Here is a 16,790-nt window from a genome sequence, read left to right on the forward strand (position 1 = left end):
CAAAATTTCCTCTTTTCAAATTATTGTGTGTGATCAGATACTGATACCTTAATGTGGATGTTTTTAATTTAATTTTAAAATGAATTTTAGGCTCCTTTTTATAGAGCTGTATAGTTGGTCTACATGTATAAGTAAAGGGATCTACTGAATTATTTGCTGTTCTTCTATACATTTGTTCTTTACTATTTTTTACCTAGTGTTTCCAAATCTCCTCTTTAAGGGAAAGAGTTTGAATTTCCCTTATCATATAAGATTCTCATCTCTGAACTTTTAAAATATTTCTCTATATGGTGATCTATATGACAAGGTGTACACAAGTTGACTACCATTGAGGTTTATTTCATGGTGGTCTTGGAAAGTGTCAGAAAGAGAATTGACTTTAAAACATCTCTGCCACTCAAATTAAGGATTTGTAAAACGGTTTTGGAACTTTGTTCTTTTGCAGTTTAATTCATAATAGTGGTGTTAAACACTGTTGGTGTTTATAATCTGAAATTTTCCTAAACTGTGCAGAAAGCAAAAGATGAACACTAGGAATATAATCTGTTTTTCACTGTGTTAGCAATGTATATAGCTTTGTTATGAAAATGCTAGCACTGTTTTTTCAGTTTGTTTATATCTGTACACCAATTATAACAGCCTTTAAAATTCTTTTATGACATAACATTTCACTTCAAAACATATTTGTTTAATTGCTTGCAAATAAAAGACCTTTAAAGTATGTATTTGGGTTCAAGGTAGGAACTGTCAAAATAGAAGCCCAAAGCAAGTTTTCAGGGCTGCTTGATAGACAGAAAGTTATTTCAAAATGTAAATTGTGAACGTATGAGGGCCTTCTCTTTAGGACTTGTGTGTCTGAATTTATTGTAGTCTTATTTCAAAGGTATTAATGAGATACTGAGTCGCTTCTATGTTGACAAATGAAGACTTTATTTTCCTCTGTGGATTTTTTAAGTTCTACTAAGCACCAGAAAAATTGTTTGGAAAATTAGTAAGCAATGGCTACAAATGCGTGATAAACCTACATTTTAAAAAATTGTATGTTGAATCAAAATTAGATACTAGAACCCCAAACCGTATATTTTTATTCCTCTTGAGGGTAAGATCATTTTGACTAGTAGGATGATGGAAGTGGACTGGTAGGCAGTAAACCTTAAAATTGTTGGCAGGAAAAAGGAGAGTAAGAAATGAGAAAGCCTTGAACTTCCCATTATCTAGATGGCTTGGAAATGACAAAACATATTGCATAACTGCTTATAGGGAGAAAATACACTCCGAAAGCAGTGCCAATGATAGCACTTCACAGAGGTTGCATTTCCCTTGCTCCATAGATTGTAAGAAACAGTTCTGGTAGTTGTTGTAGAAGCGGCTGGTTGCAGTTACCGATTTATCCCTGTCAAAATAGGTAAGAATTACCTGAGCTGCTGGTGTAACACTTTTCTAAGTACTACGACTCTGTAGGTTCTCAGCAGTTACTATAAAGTTCTAAAATATTTTGTGTTCTGCAAGTCACATAGTCTTGCTTTAGTTTTGTGTTCTGTCCTCTGGGATGACTTAGAACAAGCCAAAGGCTTGCACAGGTGCCAGATAGAAGTGTCTTAAACTACTTAGAGGAGGAAGAGTTGTGCTGTTAAAATCATGGAGAATGAATTGTAGATCTGATGCTATCAAGGGAATGTGAACTGTTCACTGCTAGGTGTAGAGCTCTTACTGACATCTTTGTAACGTGACAAAATCCTGGATACCTTTGTGTATTTCGTAATGCAACAGTTCTTCACTTAGCAGTGTTGCAAACGTAAGTGCCATTTCATTTTACCAAAAAAGTAAGTTTAAGGCCTGTGACTCTTTTTGCCTGTGACTTTTCAGTTTAATTTCTAGGAGAGGAATCTTCCCTCTTTCTCACCTTTCAATTTCACTTTGTATTTTAAATTTTTTAATAAAACTCCTTTTACCTTTCAATAATTGATGAAATGTACTTTAGTGTGCATGTTTATTGTTGAACTTTATTTAATATTTCAAATATTCTATACAATTTCTTTATAGAAACGATTACAAAAAGAACTATTGGCATTGCAAAATGATCCACCTCCAGGAATGACTCTAAATGAAAAGAGTGTACAAAATTCAATTACACAGTAAGTATAAATACTATTTTATTTTTGCTATCAAGCTGAAAAGCTAAGTAATGAGAAGTTCTCTGCATGCCACTTCCACCACTTATTCCAAGGAACATTCTGCATTTTCATTTTTAGTCTAGGGAGTGAAACATTGTTCTACTTAATGAGCATATTGCAGTCATGTGCTGGACACTCTCAGGAACTGGACAGTGAATTCATTAAATTTTTATTAGGCATTTTACTGTTTAACAAAATGTCAATTGGTAAAAGCTTCTGCATATTTTAGAATAAAATAGTTTAACAGTCTTTCATAGCTACTAACCTCTGAAACCCCTCTAGATTTACTGAAATAATGGAGTAGCTGGTTTAGAGTTTCTACATTATTTGTGTTGAGTATATTGCGTAGCTGTTAATTTCCATTACCTTCTTTCTCTAAAGCAAGTGGAGGAAACTTCTTAAAGAGCAAAGTTATTTAAGTACATTTGTTTGCACTTTCCCCCCTGCTGTAGTTTTTTTTCTGTGATTAGCGAAATGGAAGGAGAAACATGGTTAAATATTCTGTGTTCTGCCCATTGAAATGGACAGGGGTTGTTCCTGGTATTAATTTAAACTGTTTTTTTAATTGACTGAAATTCAAAAGGTTTAGACTGTGGTGACATTTCTTTTAGATAATTTTCGTAGTTTAATTTTAGAGAAATGTTAAAAAATTCTTAGCAGATATAAACATTTATGAGAGTATGAATCTCAGGCTATATGTATGTTCTGGACTATATTATTGATTGATGGATCAATTTAAAAATGTAACATAGAGCTGACTTCTGATGTTGCTTCACATCTGTACTTTTGGTGATGACACTCAGACCATGTTACATGAGGCTTTTCTGAGCCTTGTATGTACTGAGTTAAACACTGCTATTGCTTTTTAAATGATGCTGGGTTTTGTGATACTTCATGCAGAAGAATATGACTAAAACAAATTGAAATAGCACTTTCCAGAATTTGATACAAATAATAATAAACTGGTGTACGATTCCTGAATTACAGCTCGTGTTTCTTGATTTACTTTGGGTTTTCTTTCAGAAGCAAAATACTTAATTTTTCTGAAAAAAGGACTCAATCTAATATTGCAAGTGTTTTTCACTCATTTAAACAAAAACAACCATTAAGTGAAAGTTTACAGCAGATGAAGAGATGGAAAAGGAAAAAAATCTGTTGTGGGTTTTTTTTTCTGCTCATGGATTTCCATTTTTCTTAGGATGTCTCTGTTCCCAGAGTACTGCCTCATTATTTTTTCTGCTATGTACAATTTTTATACCTTTCAATACCTTGCAAATAAAAACTTCTTGTTTAGTGCCATGCTAGATTTTGGAATTGTTACTGTTTAAGAAGCTTCCTGTCACATGTAACATTGTATTTTTTCTCTTTGAGGGTTTTTGGTGCCAAGTAGCATGTTCTGAGTTCACTAATCAAGTTGCAGTTTGAACTGGTGCAGTAAAGATTTGTGTAGCAATACTAGCTTGGGTTTGAAAGATGTTGAATAAAATAATTGGATCCCATGATGTAACTGGGTCATTTGAAACGTTAAGCAAACATCTATTTTAAATACACAAGGATTAGGAATTTGAGATGGCTAAACCGTAAAGCACACAGGAAAGATGGGTTCTAGTGATTCCTTGACCATAAAAGGAGCAATGTCTAGGCAGAGTTATCTTCTACTTAGTAAATGAAACTATTTTAAAAACTTGAAAGTGGAGGTTCTGGATCACAAGGACCAATAAAGCTGAAGAGTATTGGTGTACCATGTGTATAAATGTAAAAGCAGAAGGCATAAGAAGAGATAAGTGGTCTGGAGTGCAGATAGATTAAACTGAAGGAGTCTTCACAAAATTAAGATATGGAGCACTAGTACAGCCATCACCATGCTACTGTTGAAGATGCATTCCTCCTGAAGAGTGTGACAGCTAGCAGTTCAGTAGAGAAGCAATTTTTCTCAGAAAAAAAAAAGAGAGAGTAATAGAGGGGAAAATTAAAAAATGTGCACGGCTTAAATACACAGGGAGAGTGTATATGACAGGAGGATGGAGAGGTTGGGAGTAGGATCATCAGGACTGCCAGCTGGAGGAGATGTCGACTTTTCTGAACACATTGCTGTTCTGAAAAATCTCAACTGCGTCAATTGAGTCTGATGTAAATCTTATCTGAGCATTTTTGTAGTCTCTTGCTGAATCTTTACATTATCGTGTTGCTCAAATGTGTAAAGCTCAATCAAGGGTGAAACACAAAAATGGGGAAGTGATGCTGCAAAGGATGGTATTAACTGATCTACAATAGAACTCCAAAATGACAGAAGTTAGATAGCAGAGTGTTGCTGTATGTGTTGAACAATATGCAAAGCATCTATTTTTGACTGGATTAAAAAAACCCCAACAACCCAACCCAAAACCAACAACAATAAAACACCCACACCCAACACCTCCCTCTTCGTTCCCCCTGTGCCAACTCCACCTGTCACTTACTTCCATGTTATTATGATGGAAGGAGCAGAAGCAGAGGAAAAAGAGTACCCTGATATGTTGAGGTGTTATCTTTATTACAATTGCAAATCATCCTTTTTTGTTTTGTTTTGTTTTTAATTTTCTGTGACCTTTTCCTTTTTATATTATTAACTTTCCAGTTTTGGTTCCAGTACCTGCCAGGTTATGTACCATTTAATTTCTGAGTTTTTCACAGATGTAAGTGCAAGAGGAGCATTGCCCTTCCCCCTTGGATACAGACTTTATTTTAACAAACTGTATTGATGATTTCCTTGACAGAAAAGTAAAACAACATGAAAGAGAATGCATACTAGTTTGTTTCCTTCCAAGCCTGTTTTTGTGTAGGAATAAACTTTGGAACAGGTCTCTTGTTTCAGCTTTGTTGTCTCACATTAACAATCATTTTATTGGGAACTGATGCATCTATGTTGAGATGAAGTCATAATTAATTGTATAATTTGCAGCACTGTATCAATGCCTGTATGTAAAATACCAAGCTTGTTTCTTTCAAATGTAGGCTTGATGTGTTAATCACCTTTGTGATTGTTATGATACTAATGGAGAGTTTAGAAGATTTGGCTGTGATTGGTAACTGATTTGATTAGTCCTGTGCTCCAGGAGTAAAATTTGTCAGTCCACAATACTAACAATTTTTTCCCCATTCCTTAGGTGGATTGTAGACATGGAAGGTGCTCCAGGAACACTATATGAAGGGGAGAAATTTCAGCTTCTATTTAAGTTCAGTAGTCGGTATCCTTTTGATTCGCCTCAGGTAACTGCTTTCTTCCTTCTTGCTTAACGCTACCTTTAGGTTATAGCTGCATGACACATGCTGAATATTAATATCATCCACATATTCTAATGTGAGGTTTAGTTACTTTAATTTGTATTAAACACATTGTGCAGATGCCTTTTCTTTAAAAAATGACTCTGCAGTGAGGTATAGTGCTGTGACAGTCTACTTGGTTTCATAGGAGATGAAAGAGCAATGTAAACTGGAGGCTTCTTTGAGGTTGATATTCATATCATATGAAAGAGCAACACAGGGTAAAGTAGGAAGATCCACTTTACTGCGGTGTAGGAGTAGAGTAATCAACAAACTGCTTCTTTGTCCCCTCTTTTTACTTCCAACTTCTTTTTTTTCTAGTTTATTTTTAAGCCTCTTGCATCTTCTCTGCTGCCATTGTTAATACAGCTGGAGAAATTGTGCTTGTGGTAGGGATTCTCATAGATACGTGACATCTTTATGGGAGGCCTGCAAATCTAGTGGTTATAATTGAGGTGTGAGAAAGCTGTGTTGCTTTCATGGCAACATAAAGAACTGAAGGGGCAGCAATACCACTAGGCTGCAGAATGAGCTCTGTACATCCATCCCTCCATTACCTGAGGGAAATGTTACAAAACATGGCTGGTAAGAGTAGTGTTCGGCTGTCACCCCCACTTTTCTGAAAAAGGAAGATGAAAAGCAAGAGTGCCTTAGTTCTTGTCCTGTCTGTTTCAGCCCAAAGTTCCAAGAGTGATCTCTGACACTTTTCTCATTGGTGTTGAAACTGAAGCACGGAGCTGTGAGAGACACTTAAACCATAAACATTACATATTTTTAGGTACCGTGATTAAAAACTAGAATGCTGACTTTTCAGTCTTAGGTTTTAAGGAACAAACTGGCCACCTGTACTTCTGCACCTCATCAGGTTTGCAGTGAACTACTCATAGGTGATCCACAAGAGAGTAGCCACTTTCATTTGGTTCCAAGTAGGTACTGTTTGTACTCATTACCCAACCTGTGTGTGTGACTCTGTGCAATTTATTGTAAAACAGCAAATTATATCCATACATGTACACAGACTTTTAGCACAGAAAACAATTAAGAATTTAAGTACTCGATACTTAATTATTGTAGATGACTGGAATTTCCATTACAAAAATGCTGCTGTGCAGTAAGTTCATTCTATATTACAAACCTCTGGGTCATAATTCTCTCTCCTGCAAATCTACTTACTGTGAATTGGCAGGTTACACTTCTTCTGCTTAATCACTTGGTTGTTTTCTGCCTTTAAATGTATGTTGTCTATCATAGTGTGCATGCTTTTACTTACCCTAGTATGCCTAGTTCTGGTTTTCCTATAAAAGGAAGACATTAGAAGTGAAATACATTACTGGATTATGAAGGTAAGCTCTTCAAAGCTTAAGAAATATCAGTTTAAAGACCTATGAAAGATCATTCTGCATCCAGTTTTTCTGCTGCCTTAGAAACCTATCTGCCATTTGGCAAATAGGTTAAGCTCTCTAATTTCAGTTTCCTATATGACGGTGTTGCTTCTTTCTTGTAGTCAGTGATGAGGTGGGTGTGTTGTGTACATGTATACATATTTGTACACATACATATATCTATATAACTTAGGAAGCACTTAAGAGGCTTCTGGGTATTATGGTCATGAGTGGTAGAGGTTTATTATGTCATTGCATAAAAGATGACAATGGTTATGTTGGATAAGGAGCTCAGGAGAATAATGCTGCTACAAAGCTTTCACTTTTACTCCATTTCTATTGGTCCTGAGCCAACTGTGTGTTTGACAAAGACTTGATGTAAGAGCAATAGTTGTCAAAATTGCTTTTCTAACCTTTTTTTGACTGTAATATCTTTTAATAGACAGGAGTTAAGGTTCTAAATGCTGTTCTTCCATATTCGTCCATGTCAAATGAAAACATATTCCATTTGAAATAATGATCTAAAAATATTTCCTATGTGGTAACATACTTCAGTTGTACAAGTCCTTTGATAGTTTATAGGATTGACGGATTTTACTCTTTATGCTGGAACCTGGATGAGTTGTCCAGAACTTAATTTCTGTTGTGTCCAGGCTTATAGAAATACTCATTTGTGAATCTCATTGTGTTTCCTGGTGTATAACGTTGTGGCTTATGAAATCATTAAAATCCAGTGTTTTGGCTAGGCAACTCTGTTCCTTAGGACATGAAAGACTGAGGCTGCAAGATACAAAAAGTTTAGTTTAATGTCTTTACAGTGTTACCTTTGCCTTTTTCCATGCTGCATAGATATTCATAGGAAAAAACGCTACGTTTAACCATTTATTTAACTTCATCTTCACTAGCTATTTAGGCTTCCATTGTTTTATTTTACATTTCAATTAATAGCTTCCAAAAATGAATGAACCTAACATGGTAAAGTGTATTATTTAATGTAAGTGAAAATGGCAGATCCACTTCTTAAATAAGATATTATTGTTTTCCTAAAAGCAATACAGTCTTATTTAAAATGTGGACATAAATTACAGTTATGTTTGTTCTTGTTTTTTTAGGTCATGTTTACTGGAGACAATATTCCTGTTCATCCTCATGTTTATAGCAATGGTCATATCTGTTTATCCATTCTAACAGAAGACTGGTCTCCAGCTCTCTCAGTGCAATCTGTTTGTCTTAGCATTATTAGCATGCTTTCCAGCTGCAAAGAAAAGGTATGGGCTTTTTTAGCACTGTTGGAGTAGAATAAGTACAAGTTAATAGTTTTCTACTTTGCAAAGTGAGATTTTCATTTCTCAAATTCTAAAATAGGCAAAACTACTGTATCTACATTTCTACTACTGAAAAAAATACTAAGCTAGAACTGCAAAAAAACCCAGTGTAGTAAGTACTTTGTCACTGTTTTCATGGTAACCTGCTCATATATCATTATGGGAAAAGAGGAGTGAATGGAACCCTTCTAGTTGTACTAATTGTGAAGTTCAATCATGGTTTAGGACAATTCGTTGTAAATTGATTCTGTCTCTAAAGGCAGTGCAAAATGACTATTGAAATGTCTTTAGTGCAGATGTTTATAAGGCTTTGCAGCTGTACTATTTCAGTGATATTGATAATTTTCATTTCAGGAAAGTAAATGGTGCTAAGCTGCTTTTTTGGTCATAGATGAGTGGCACTGATATCTTAGACCTTTTTTGTAAAGAGACCACCCTTTTACTCTTGACCATTTCTTTCGCAGTGGATTATCTGTGGAAGTTAGATGTGGTCAGAGCTTGTACATCTGTGCTATCTAAACATGCCTGTTTGTCACATCCCAATCCATCCTGGTCATGTGTATGTGGTAGAAAAACACCCCCAAAATGGCTTTGTATTGTATCCTATGACTTTGGTTTTGCGTAATGATGATGCTTATGAAGAAAGCTGAAGAATATGAAGTATTGATCAGCTATAGATGTTTGTTCACTCACTCCAAGCTGAGACTTGTGGATGTGAATTGGATCTAATATATCAGAATTAGATTCCAGTCTGCAAAGGAATTTCATTTGGTTTTTTTGAACAACAGCTGTTCCTTTCTTGTGGGTTGTTTTCTTTCTTTTTTTAAATTTAGTTCTTCCTCTGTCTATCTCCAAACCGTTTGGTATTTTTCATTAATGTTTTGCTTGGAGTATCTCCAGTAAGAATTGTTACCTGGATCTGTAAGAGATTTTTCTTGACAAAGGTCTAGCCCTGCCTGTTACTTCATTTTCACTGCATTCACGTGGTAGCCTTTCATAAGCTTATTAAATAGCTCATGTATTACAATACAAGGATTGTTTGATTATTTGTAGGTCTTTTCTTCTGTTGCAGAGACGACCTCCAGATAACTCATTTTATGTAAGAACGTGTAACAAGAATCCAAAGAAAACAAAATGGTGGTATCATGGTAAGTATTTAACTAGGACCAGGAATTTTGAAGTTTTTTCAGGCTGAAGGCAAGTAAAATGTAGGAAAGTAGGATAAATGTATTCAAAGCCTTTAAACTCTTCTTTTAAATTTCAAAAAGTTATTAAAATCCTGTTTCTAAGATACTCTGCTGTGATTTTTTTATATCACATTTTAATAATTCCTGATAGGAAATTTAAACAGCACAGATTTATATGTTTTAAATTGGAGGATTGAATTTGAATAAAAGTTCTTGTAAACTGTGTTAGTCCATGACAAGTGTTAAGTTTGGGGTTGGGGAAGGTCCAAAATGAAACTAGGTTTAGCTCTAAACCCAGGGCTTTTTGTTGTTGTTGGTAATGCTTTAAGAGCTTTTACGGCGATTAAAAGATGCCTATGTGTTTGTAAACAGCTATGTGTTTTAATAGATTTCCACTGTTAATCAGAATTTCCAATGTGGGACAGCTGGCTAACTTAAAGGCTCTTAAGAACTAATAGTCAATAATATAGTAATAAGATTCTAAATGTACATGATAAGATACCATACTAAAATTGCTACGTATAGTAGTACTACAGTGTCTGCAGTGTTGTGTCATTTTGGTTTGGGTTGGGGTTTTTTTGTTTGGGTTTTGGTTTTTTTTTTACCTTTCCATGTACTCTCTGTCTGGCTTTATACGATGTGGTTTCTTTCTGCTGCCTCAACATTTGTCATCCTCTTCCCAGAGCTGGAGTTGGCTGTATGTGCTTGTCTTATCCACTCCATTGGTGAGGAAAGAAAGGAGGAGAGAGTAGAGACGGGCTATGCTTTTCTTCTCTCCTCCTTGGTCGCCAACACTTTCTTTGCTTTCCCTAGGAAAATACTATACAAACGGTAGTTATTAGAAGCCCATGTATTTTTGGGAAGGGATGTGTTAGAGCAGGTAATACTGTACGCTAGGGTGGTGCAGGAGGAGTTGATCCCATCGCTACCTTTCACTGAAGGCTCCATCATAAGACGTCCTCTGTTTTTCACTGCCTCCCCACCCCAGGACATGTCCTGTCCCCTATGTGAAATGAGACCAGGTATTTTGAGACAGTGGGAGGTAATGTCTGGAGAGGCAAATGCCAAAGCCTTCATCCTTAGATTCTTAAAAGCCCGTGGAATGCTTTAACAGGAAAAACTTTAGAGTTTTATAATACTTGCTGAGACCCATGGGTTTTTGATATGTGGTAATGTAACAGAATGAAACTCTGTTTCTCGTAATACTCTAATAGTATCTCTAAAACAAGATGACTTCAATTACAGTAAGAGTAGTGCTATATGTCATAGAATTAAGAGGTTTTTAAGAAACTCAGGACTGTTTATCATGTGGTTGTACATTATGTTTTTTTTAAAATTGACTGCAAGAATAATAATCCCATTGCCCGCAAGGCTGGGTTTTTCATCTTCACCAGATTATTCAGTAGTCACTTTCTCTTCTCTTTCTGTTTTCGCACTCTTGTAACGTGTTTGGTGCTTCCCCCTTTCTAGTTTTGCTTTTTTTTAATTGACAATTTTGGGAGAATTTTTATTAACTATTTTTATTTTCACTTGCTAGTTATTTTTAAAGAGAAACAAGTAAAGTTTCCTTTATTGGCTTTATCTTGTGATTAAAATATGTTCTGTCTACTTTGAATTTGTACTAGTCTCGTTTTGACTCAGGATTGAAGTCTATCAAGGAGAACAGTCTGCAGATAGTACTTTGATTTCTTATTCATGAAATACAATTTGAGTTAAGCAAAACACCAAATGAGTATGAAAAGAAATGTGGGTTATCTGACTCTGAAAGTTGCTATATAATTGTGGCTCAAAACCATCAAGCTGCTTATAGTCCACTGAACAAGTCATTTAATTACTTTGAAGTAACTACACACTGGCTGTTTCCTGAAAGTCAGAAAACCCTACCCCTCCCCAAATTCAGAGCAACCAAAAAACCAACCTGAAGCAAGAGAAAGCAAGTCAGTTCATTTAAATAACTCATACCAGCTTGCTTCGTAATATTTTCATTTGTTTTTTAACTTCCTTTTTAAGTACAAATTGCAAAGGAGGTCATGATTAAAAGTTCATTGGGCTTTTCTCCCCCACCATTAAATTCTTACATTAAAAAGTAAAACATGCCGATGTCCATTGGGCAAAAATTTTCTTAAATGCCAGAGGGTTTTTCCTTCAAGTTTTGCATGTCACTTGCTCCTTCTCTCAGTTACAAGTAATTTTGTTTCTCTTCTGTGGCCATAAAACAAGACTGCCAAGGCACGATCTTTAAATTTTCAATGTTTTCTTGATGGGTTTGAAGAAATGGTGGGTTACACTAAAATGGGAAGTGTAGCTTGCCTGCTAATTTTAACCACCTCTCTCTGGAAAAGAACTGTCTTCAATGTTATGTACACCTGAAAAGATTTACAAGCCCTTGGAAAAGGTGATTCTGTCATCTTCATTTTCTGCTCCTGCTTCAACTAAAGCATCACATATCTAATCTTGTGGTTGAACCACTTTGGGCTGGGTAAATTAGGGAAGAAAAACCATTCCCAACCAAGAAAGAAAACCAGCTGTCCAAGGGTAACCACTGGGTGAAATAAATGCCAGTGCTAATACAAGAACATGTGGAGGGAGATACAGAGTGGTTCTGCCCCTTCTGTTGTCAGCTAGCCATTGGACTGGCTTAGCTTTAATGTGAAATTGAATCCCTGTGTTTTGAAGAGAAAGGAGGAAGACTGCCATCAATTTTAATATATGCATTTGAAGCAATTTTTTTTTTTTTTTCTTCGAGTAAGTGCCTGGAATTTATTTAGCTGAGAGCAAGTAGTGCATGGTTGGGAGCTGATGTAAAGCAAACCGATAGGAACACAGAGGGATAAAGTGGCATTTTGAGATATATTCTGACATGTAAACATGAGTCTCTGTGTATTTAGCTTATTACAGAGTTTTTACTCTCTCATTTCATCCCTGCCCCAACAAAGCAACTTATTCCATAAACAAAGTGATGGAGCCTTGTTTGCTACAAACTGATGTCCTCACAAGCCCTGTTTCAAAACTCCTGATCTTTGATAACCAAAAATATTTCCAGGTTGTCTGCCCTACCCAATGTCTGCTTCAACTGTGCCTTGAATTTCATGTTGAATTTCAATCTGAGAGTTGATCATGTTGTGTTAAAGACAGAGGAGGATCTTCCAGATACAGTTTTCTTGGGCATCCAGGCTGAAATCGGTTTCATAAAGCTGTTGCCTGGCTTTGGTGTTGTCAGGAGGTAGATTTTTGTAAAAAAAGAGGGGAATAGTGTTTGTTTTCAGCCAGCACCTCCTTGTTTGTTTGTTTGTTTGTTTTTAAGTAGGAATTGTTTTCTCTGGTATTTGACCTAAACTTTTAGTACACAGTTTAAATACCCCTTCTATCTCTCTTGCATCCTTGTCCAATCTTTTTTACATGTACAGTACCCTATCAAAATGAAGAGGTTTTTTACATGTATGACATAATGTTTTCCAGTGAGAATGTAGAATTGTTCGCTGCTACTTTATACATACTAAATCTGTAAATGGTAAAAATATTGTTTATGAGGCTACGTTTTCTAGGTGTGCGAGGTTATAAGTAAGTGCATTAAAAATAACCAGACAGTAAGTTTGCTTTCTGTTAACAAGCTTAATATTTACTGTTACCAGATGCAAATACGCTGCAGGTTGATGTGTGGAAGAGAAAGTTTAAAAGGGAGAGCTTTCACAGTTCAAATATTTACTTTAATAGTGAGCATAGTGCAGAAAAAATTGGCATAGAATATGTTTTTTTTTTAATATGTTCTGTCCAATCAGTATCTAAAATTTAGTGAATGTAAGTTATTGTCAGGTTTAAGATTTTAGGATTACAGTAGTAACCTATTATTTTTGCATAATTCTGTCAGCTATAGTTTGTGTTGATTCTTGAGAAATAAATGAATATACATACATATCTATATTAAAAAAAATATGTATAAAGGGTTGAGAGTGCATCAGGAGAAGCCCGCTCTGCCAGCTCTTATTGCTATGTATTCCTCATAAAAGGATTTCTCAATTTGATAACTGGTGTGGACCTGCTGTACTTCAAGGGGGCAAAATATTAAGCATATCTGGTCTTTCATTTTCCTGATGAGTGGCTTTCTAAATATCGAGTGTCGAAATTACTGTCCTTTTAATGGAATATAATGCTAATACTAATATGCTTGGGGGTGTATGTGTATTTTGGAAGTTTTGTGTTTGATATTCTCATCTTTTTTTCCTGAGTCATTATTGAACAAAACTGCAGAATTATTCAATCGGTGTATTTCCACTGCATGTTACTGTCTATGCTAGGAATTGTTTCTGCATACAGCACCTTGCTAATTTGGACTTAGAATGTTTATATGTTTTCCATAAATGCTCTTCTTTTATTTTAAAGATGACACATGTTGATGCCACCATTTTGTGATCCTCGTAGCAGAAGATAGTCCTACTGAGAAAATGAGCACTTTGATCATTCAGTCTTTGAACTTTAACCTTTGACTGGAAGTGACCTATAGGCAATGAAGACTACTTCCTTTGACTGCATTTTTACTAGTGTGCATTCTGGGCGCATGTTGATCGCTGGTTCAGTCCATGCAACTGACATGCTTTTATTAGTCATACAGTATTAATGCAGGTGTCCAGAAATGTCAGAATAATTCCATTATTTTTATTTTAAGCTTTTGGAAGAATTCCAGGTCTTCATATATTGTGCAATAACACTGGGCTCCTTGGCGGTTTTGGTGCATCCATTGCCGGCAATGGACATTGTACCAGGGAAAGGTTTTGCTCCTGCCACAAAAAAGATTGATGCATGACAGAGCTTATGAAAGTTTCGGATATATTTGGATTATAAGCAAGGGATCTACCATTACCTTAAAGGCCTCCCCATTCTTTTATATTTGGATTCTATGCACTGTGATCACAAAAGTAGCAGCATGAGTTAACATGCTTAGCTGAAGGACTGTAATAAGATCATTGCATATTTATTAAATTGTTTATCTGCTGTCAAATTGTTTTGACATGGAAGGTTTTTCAAGTGACATTGGCAGAGAGGTACAATGTTATCCCTATGGTGAAATAAAACTACTTTTTGTATATAGTTATTCATATCTCTGAAGCAAAGGTATGAGTAATTTAGGGTATGAGTGATTTAATCAAGAATTTATTTTGGAGATAGGAGAGGATGGCAGTGATATAACTGAACTTGCTGCAGTCCGTAATTGGGCTTGTAATTTGTACTTTAGAGCTTTTTCCAAATAGATTGCACACTGTTATTTCCTGCTAGCCATCAGCATGAGCCCTACTGCCTACACCAATATTTCATTTATTTATGTGTTTCAAAGCAATCCATATAACATTTTTTGTTTGCATTCACTGTTTCTTTTGTTGTTGTATGTCATGTTTGAATGTTACAAAACAATATTTTGATTGAAAAGCTTTGTCAGAAGATATTTTCATGTAAATTATTTCTTTATCTTGTAAGCATCATCTTGTCTTTTAATCCTGTACTATAAAAAGAAAAAAAAAAATACATTTTTGACAGAGGCTTAATGTTTTGACAAAAAAGTGTGGACCTTCTTATTTAAGTTTAGACTAAAGTATATTTTCTTAACTTGCTTGTCCCACGCAGCCATACCAATTTTTTTCCAGGCTTTTACTTCACCAAAAAAGGGGAAAAGCCTAAAATCAGATTGACATTTTTCTATGGAGCAACATTTATTGAAATGATAGTTGTTCTCACCACTCTGTAATATTTTGATACTGCAATTAGGTTGTCTTTTTAGGAAGCACTTTTATAAACTTAATACCTTTACACATATGCAAAATTTCTATAACTTTTTACTGTTGCCTTATTGTTGCACTCAAAAAAAAAAATTCAAGCGATTAATGCATGAATGTCTAAATCAAGTAATTACTTGATTTAAAAACAAACAAAAGCCAAAAAAAACCCCAAACCCAACCCAGAATGAATAACTACAGTAACAAACAGAAAATTGGCTGAAAATACTGATTTTTTTTCTTACTGCTGTATGATAACTGACAAGTTTTATAGCCTTGTACATACTTCTCTGTTACGTAATGTTTAAAACATTTTAAAAAGTATAGATGCTTAACTCAGGGTGGATAGAGTTCAGATGGATTTGCTTCAGAGAAGTATTTTGTACAGCGACTGAATTATGGATATTGCCAGTGAAGCGAGGCTACGTTATACTTCAGGAACTGCTATTTTTTCTACTGTATTGAAAATATCTCTTGGCCTTTAAAACTCAATGGTAAAATCTAGCTTTGGATATAAATTTGATGTGTGTATATATTTTCACAATGAGCCTTTAAAACATAGAATTCAGTTTCTTTTAAGAGCCAAAAATAATCATTCTAAGCAAATGAAATAGTTCTGCTCCTAACTTTTTGTTTAGCAAAATTTTATTGTTGTGAGTTAATCAAACTGGTTACTTTTGGAAATGGTTCATATGAAAGAGCAGTGATCTGATACTTAATCTGTATATTCATGTTAACTGCTCTGTATTGATTGGAACGATTGACACATCTTTGAGAAATTCGTGTATGAATGGTTTACATAATGGATCCTTTCAAATAGTCCACAGGAAACAGACCTTATTGTGACACAAGGTAATGTCTCTGAAGAAATGTCAAGTACATCTTCTCAGATTCATGTATCTTTTCATATGGTGGCTTGCCATACTACAATACATGGTTTCAGAGAAGCTTTATGACATACTCTGTGTATTTTGTTGAAGATGGGTGTTGTGGTGCAAAGCATTATACGTTTTATTGACCTATGCTATCACATGGACTACAGTGAAGTTAAATAACCAAATCTATGCTGCTCTTTAATACCCCCCCTCCTATAATATACTTAGATCAAAAAAATGCAAGGTAGATTAGAAGAGAATGTACCTCAGGTCTTTTAGTTTACAGTAGAAATGCCTCCATTGGTTCTCTTGTAGATCTGTGGGTAAGTTCACCTTTATACAGAGGGCCAAGACAAAGCCTGTATACCACTCAAGCCCTCAAAATAATGCAACTATTCTGACAATGCTATGATGTCCTGAAATAGGGCTTGAATTAGATGAAGGTGGTGCCATCCTTTCTGTGGGGTGACCCTGTGTATGTAACTTTCTTTCACTTGGAATTTCTCACATGAAATGGTTACAGAATTGGCTTGAAACGATCTTGCTTTTATTTTGTGTCAATGTTCATGTTGTTAAACACTTTGTTTTGTGTTTAGTGTCTTTATACTATAACACAATAAATTCTTGTTTAAAAATAGATTACTACCCTTGAATGGAAATACGTGTGGACCTTTTCATGGTGGAGTGCAGAAGCACTGTTCCTTACATTCAGCTACTCTTAAGACAAAGCTGTCAGTAATTCCAAAATGCTGTGATGGATATCAGGGGAGGAATTTGGA

The 16,790-nt window shown here is 35.2% G+C and overlaps 1 protein-coding gene across 2 annotated transcripts; it reads left to right on the forward strand.

Annotated features, from left to right (window-relative positions):
- Positions 1–2,041: 2,041 nt before the first annotated feature.
- On the forward strand, positions 2,042–16,000 carry UBE2W (ubiquitin conjugating enzyme E2 W). 2 transcript variants are annotated; one of them, XM_050892700.1, is made up of 5 exons: positions 2,042–2,135; positions 5,321–5,423; positions 7,972–8,127; positions 9,257–9,332; positions 13,752–16,000. In XM_050892700.1, the coding sequence occupies exons 1-5, from the start codon at positions 2,095–2,097 to the stop codon at positions 13,763–13,765; spliced, it is 390 nt and encodes a 129-aa protein (XP_050748657.1). In that variant the 5' UTR covers positions 2,042–2,094; the 3' UTR covers positions 13,766–16,000. The 2 variants fall into 2 exon arrangements, with proteins under 2 accessions (XP_050748657.1, XP_050748656.1); XM_050892699.1 differs by lacking the exon at positions 13,752–16,000 and having other exon boundaries at positions 2,058–2,135; positions 9,238–9,298.
- Positions 16,001–16,790: the final 790 nt, after the last annotated feature.

The sequence above is a fragment of the Gymnogyps californianus genome, chromosome 2, assembly GCF_018139145.2.
Source record: "Gymnogyps californianus isolate 813 chromosome 2, ASM1813914v2, whole genome shotgun sequence".
In the NCBI taxonomy this organism is placed as follows: Eukaryota; Metazoa; Chordata; class Aves; order Accipitriformes; family Cathartidae; genus Gymnogyps; species Gymnogyps californianus.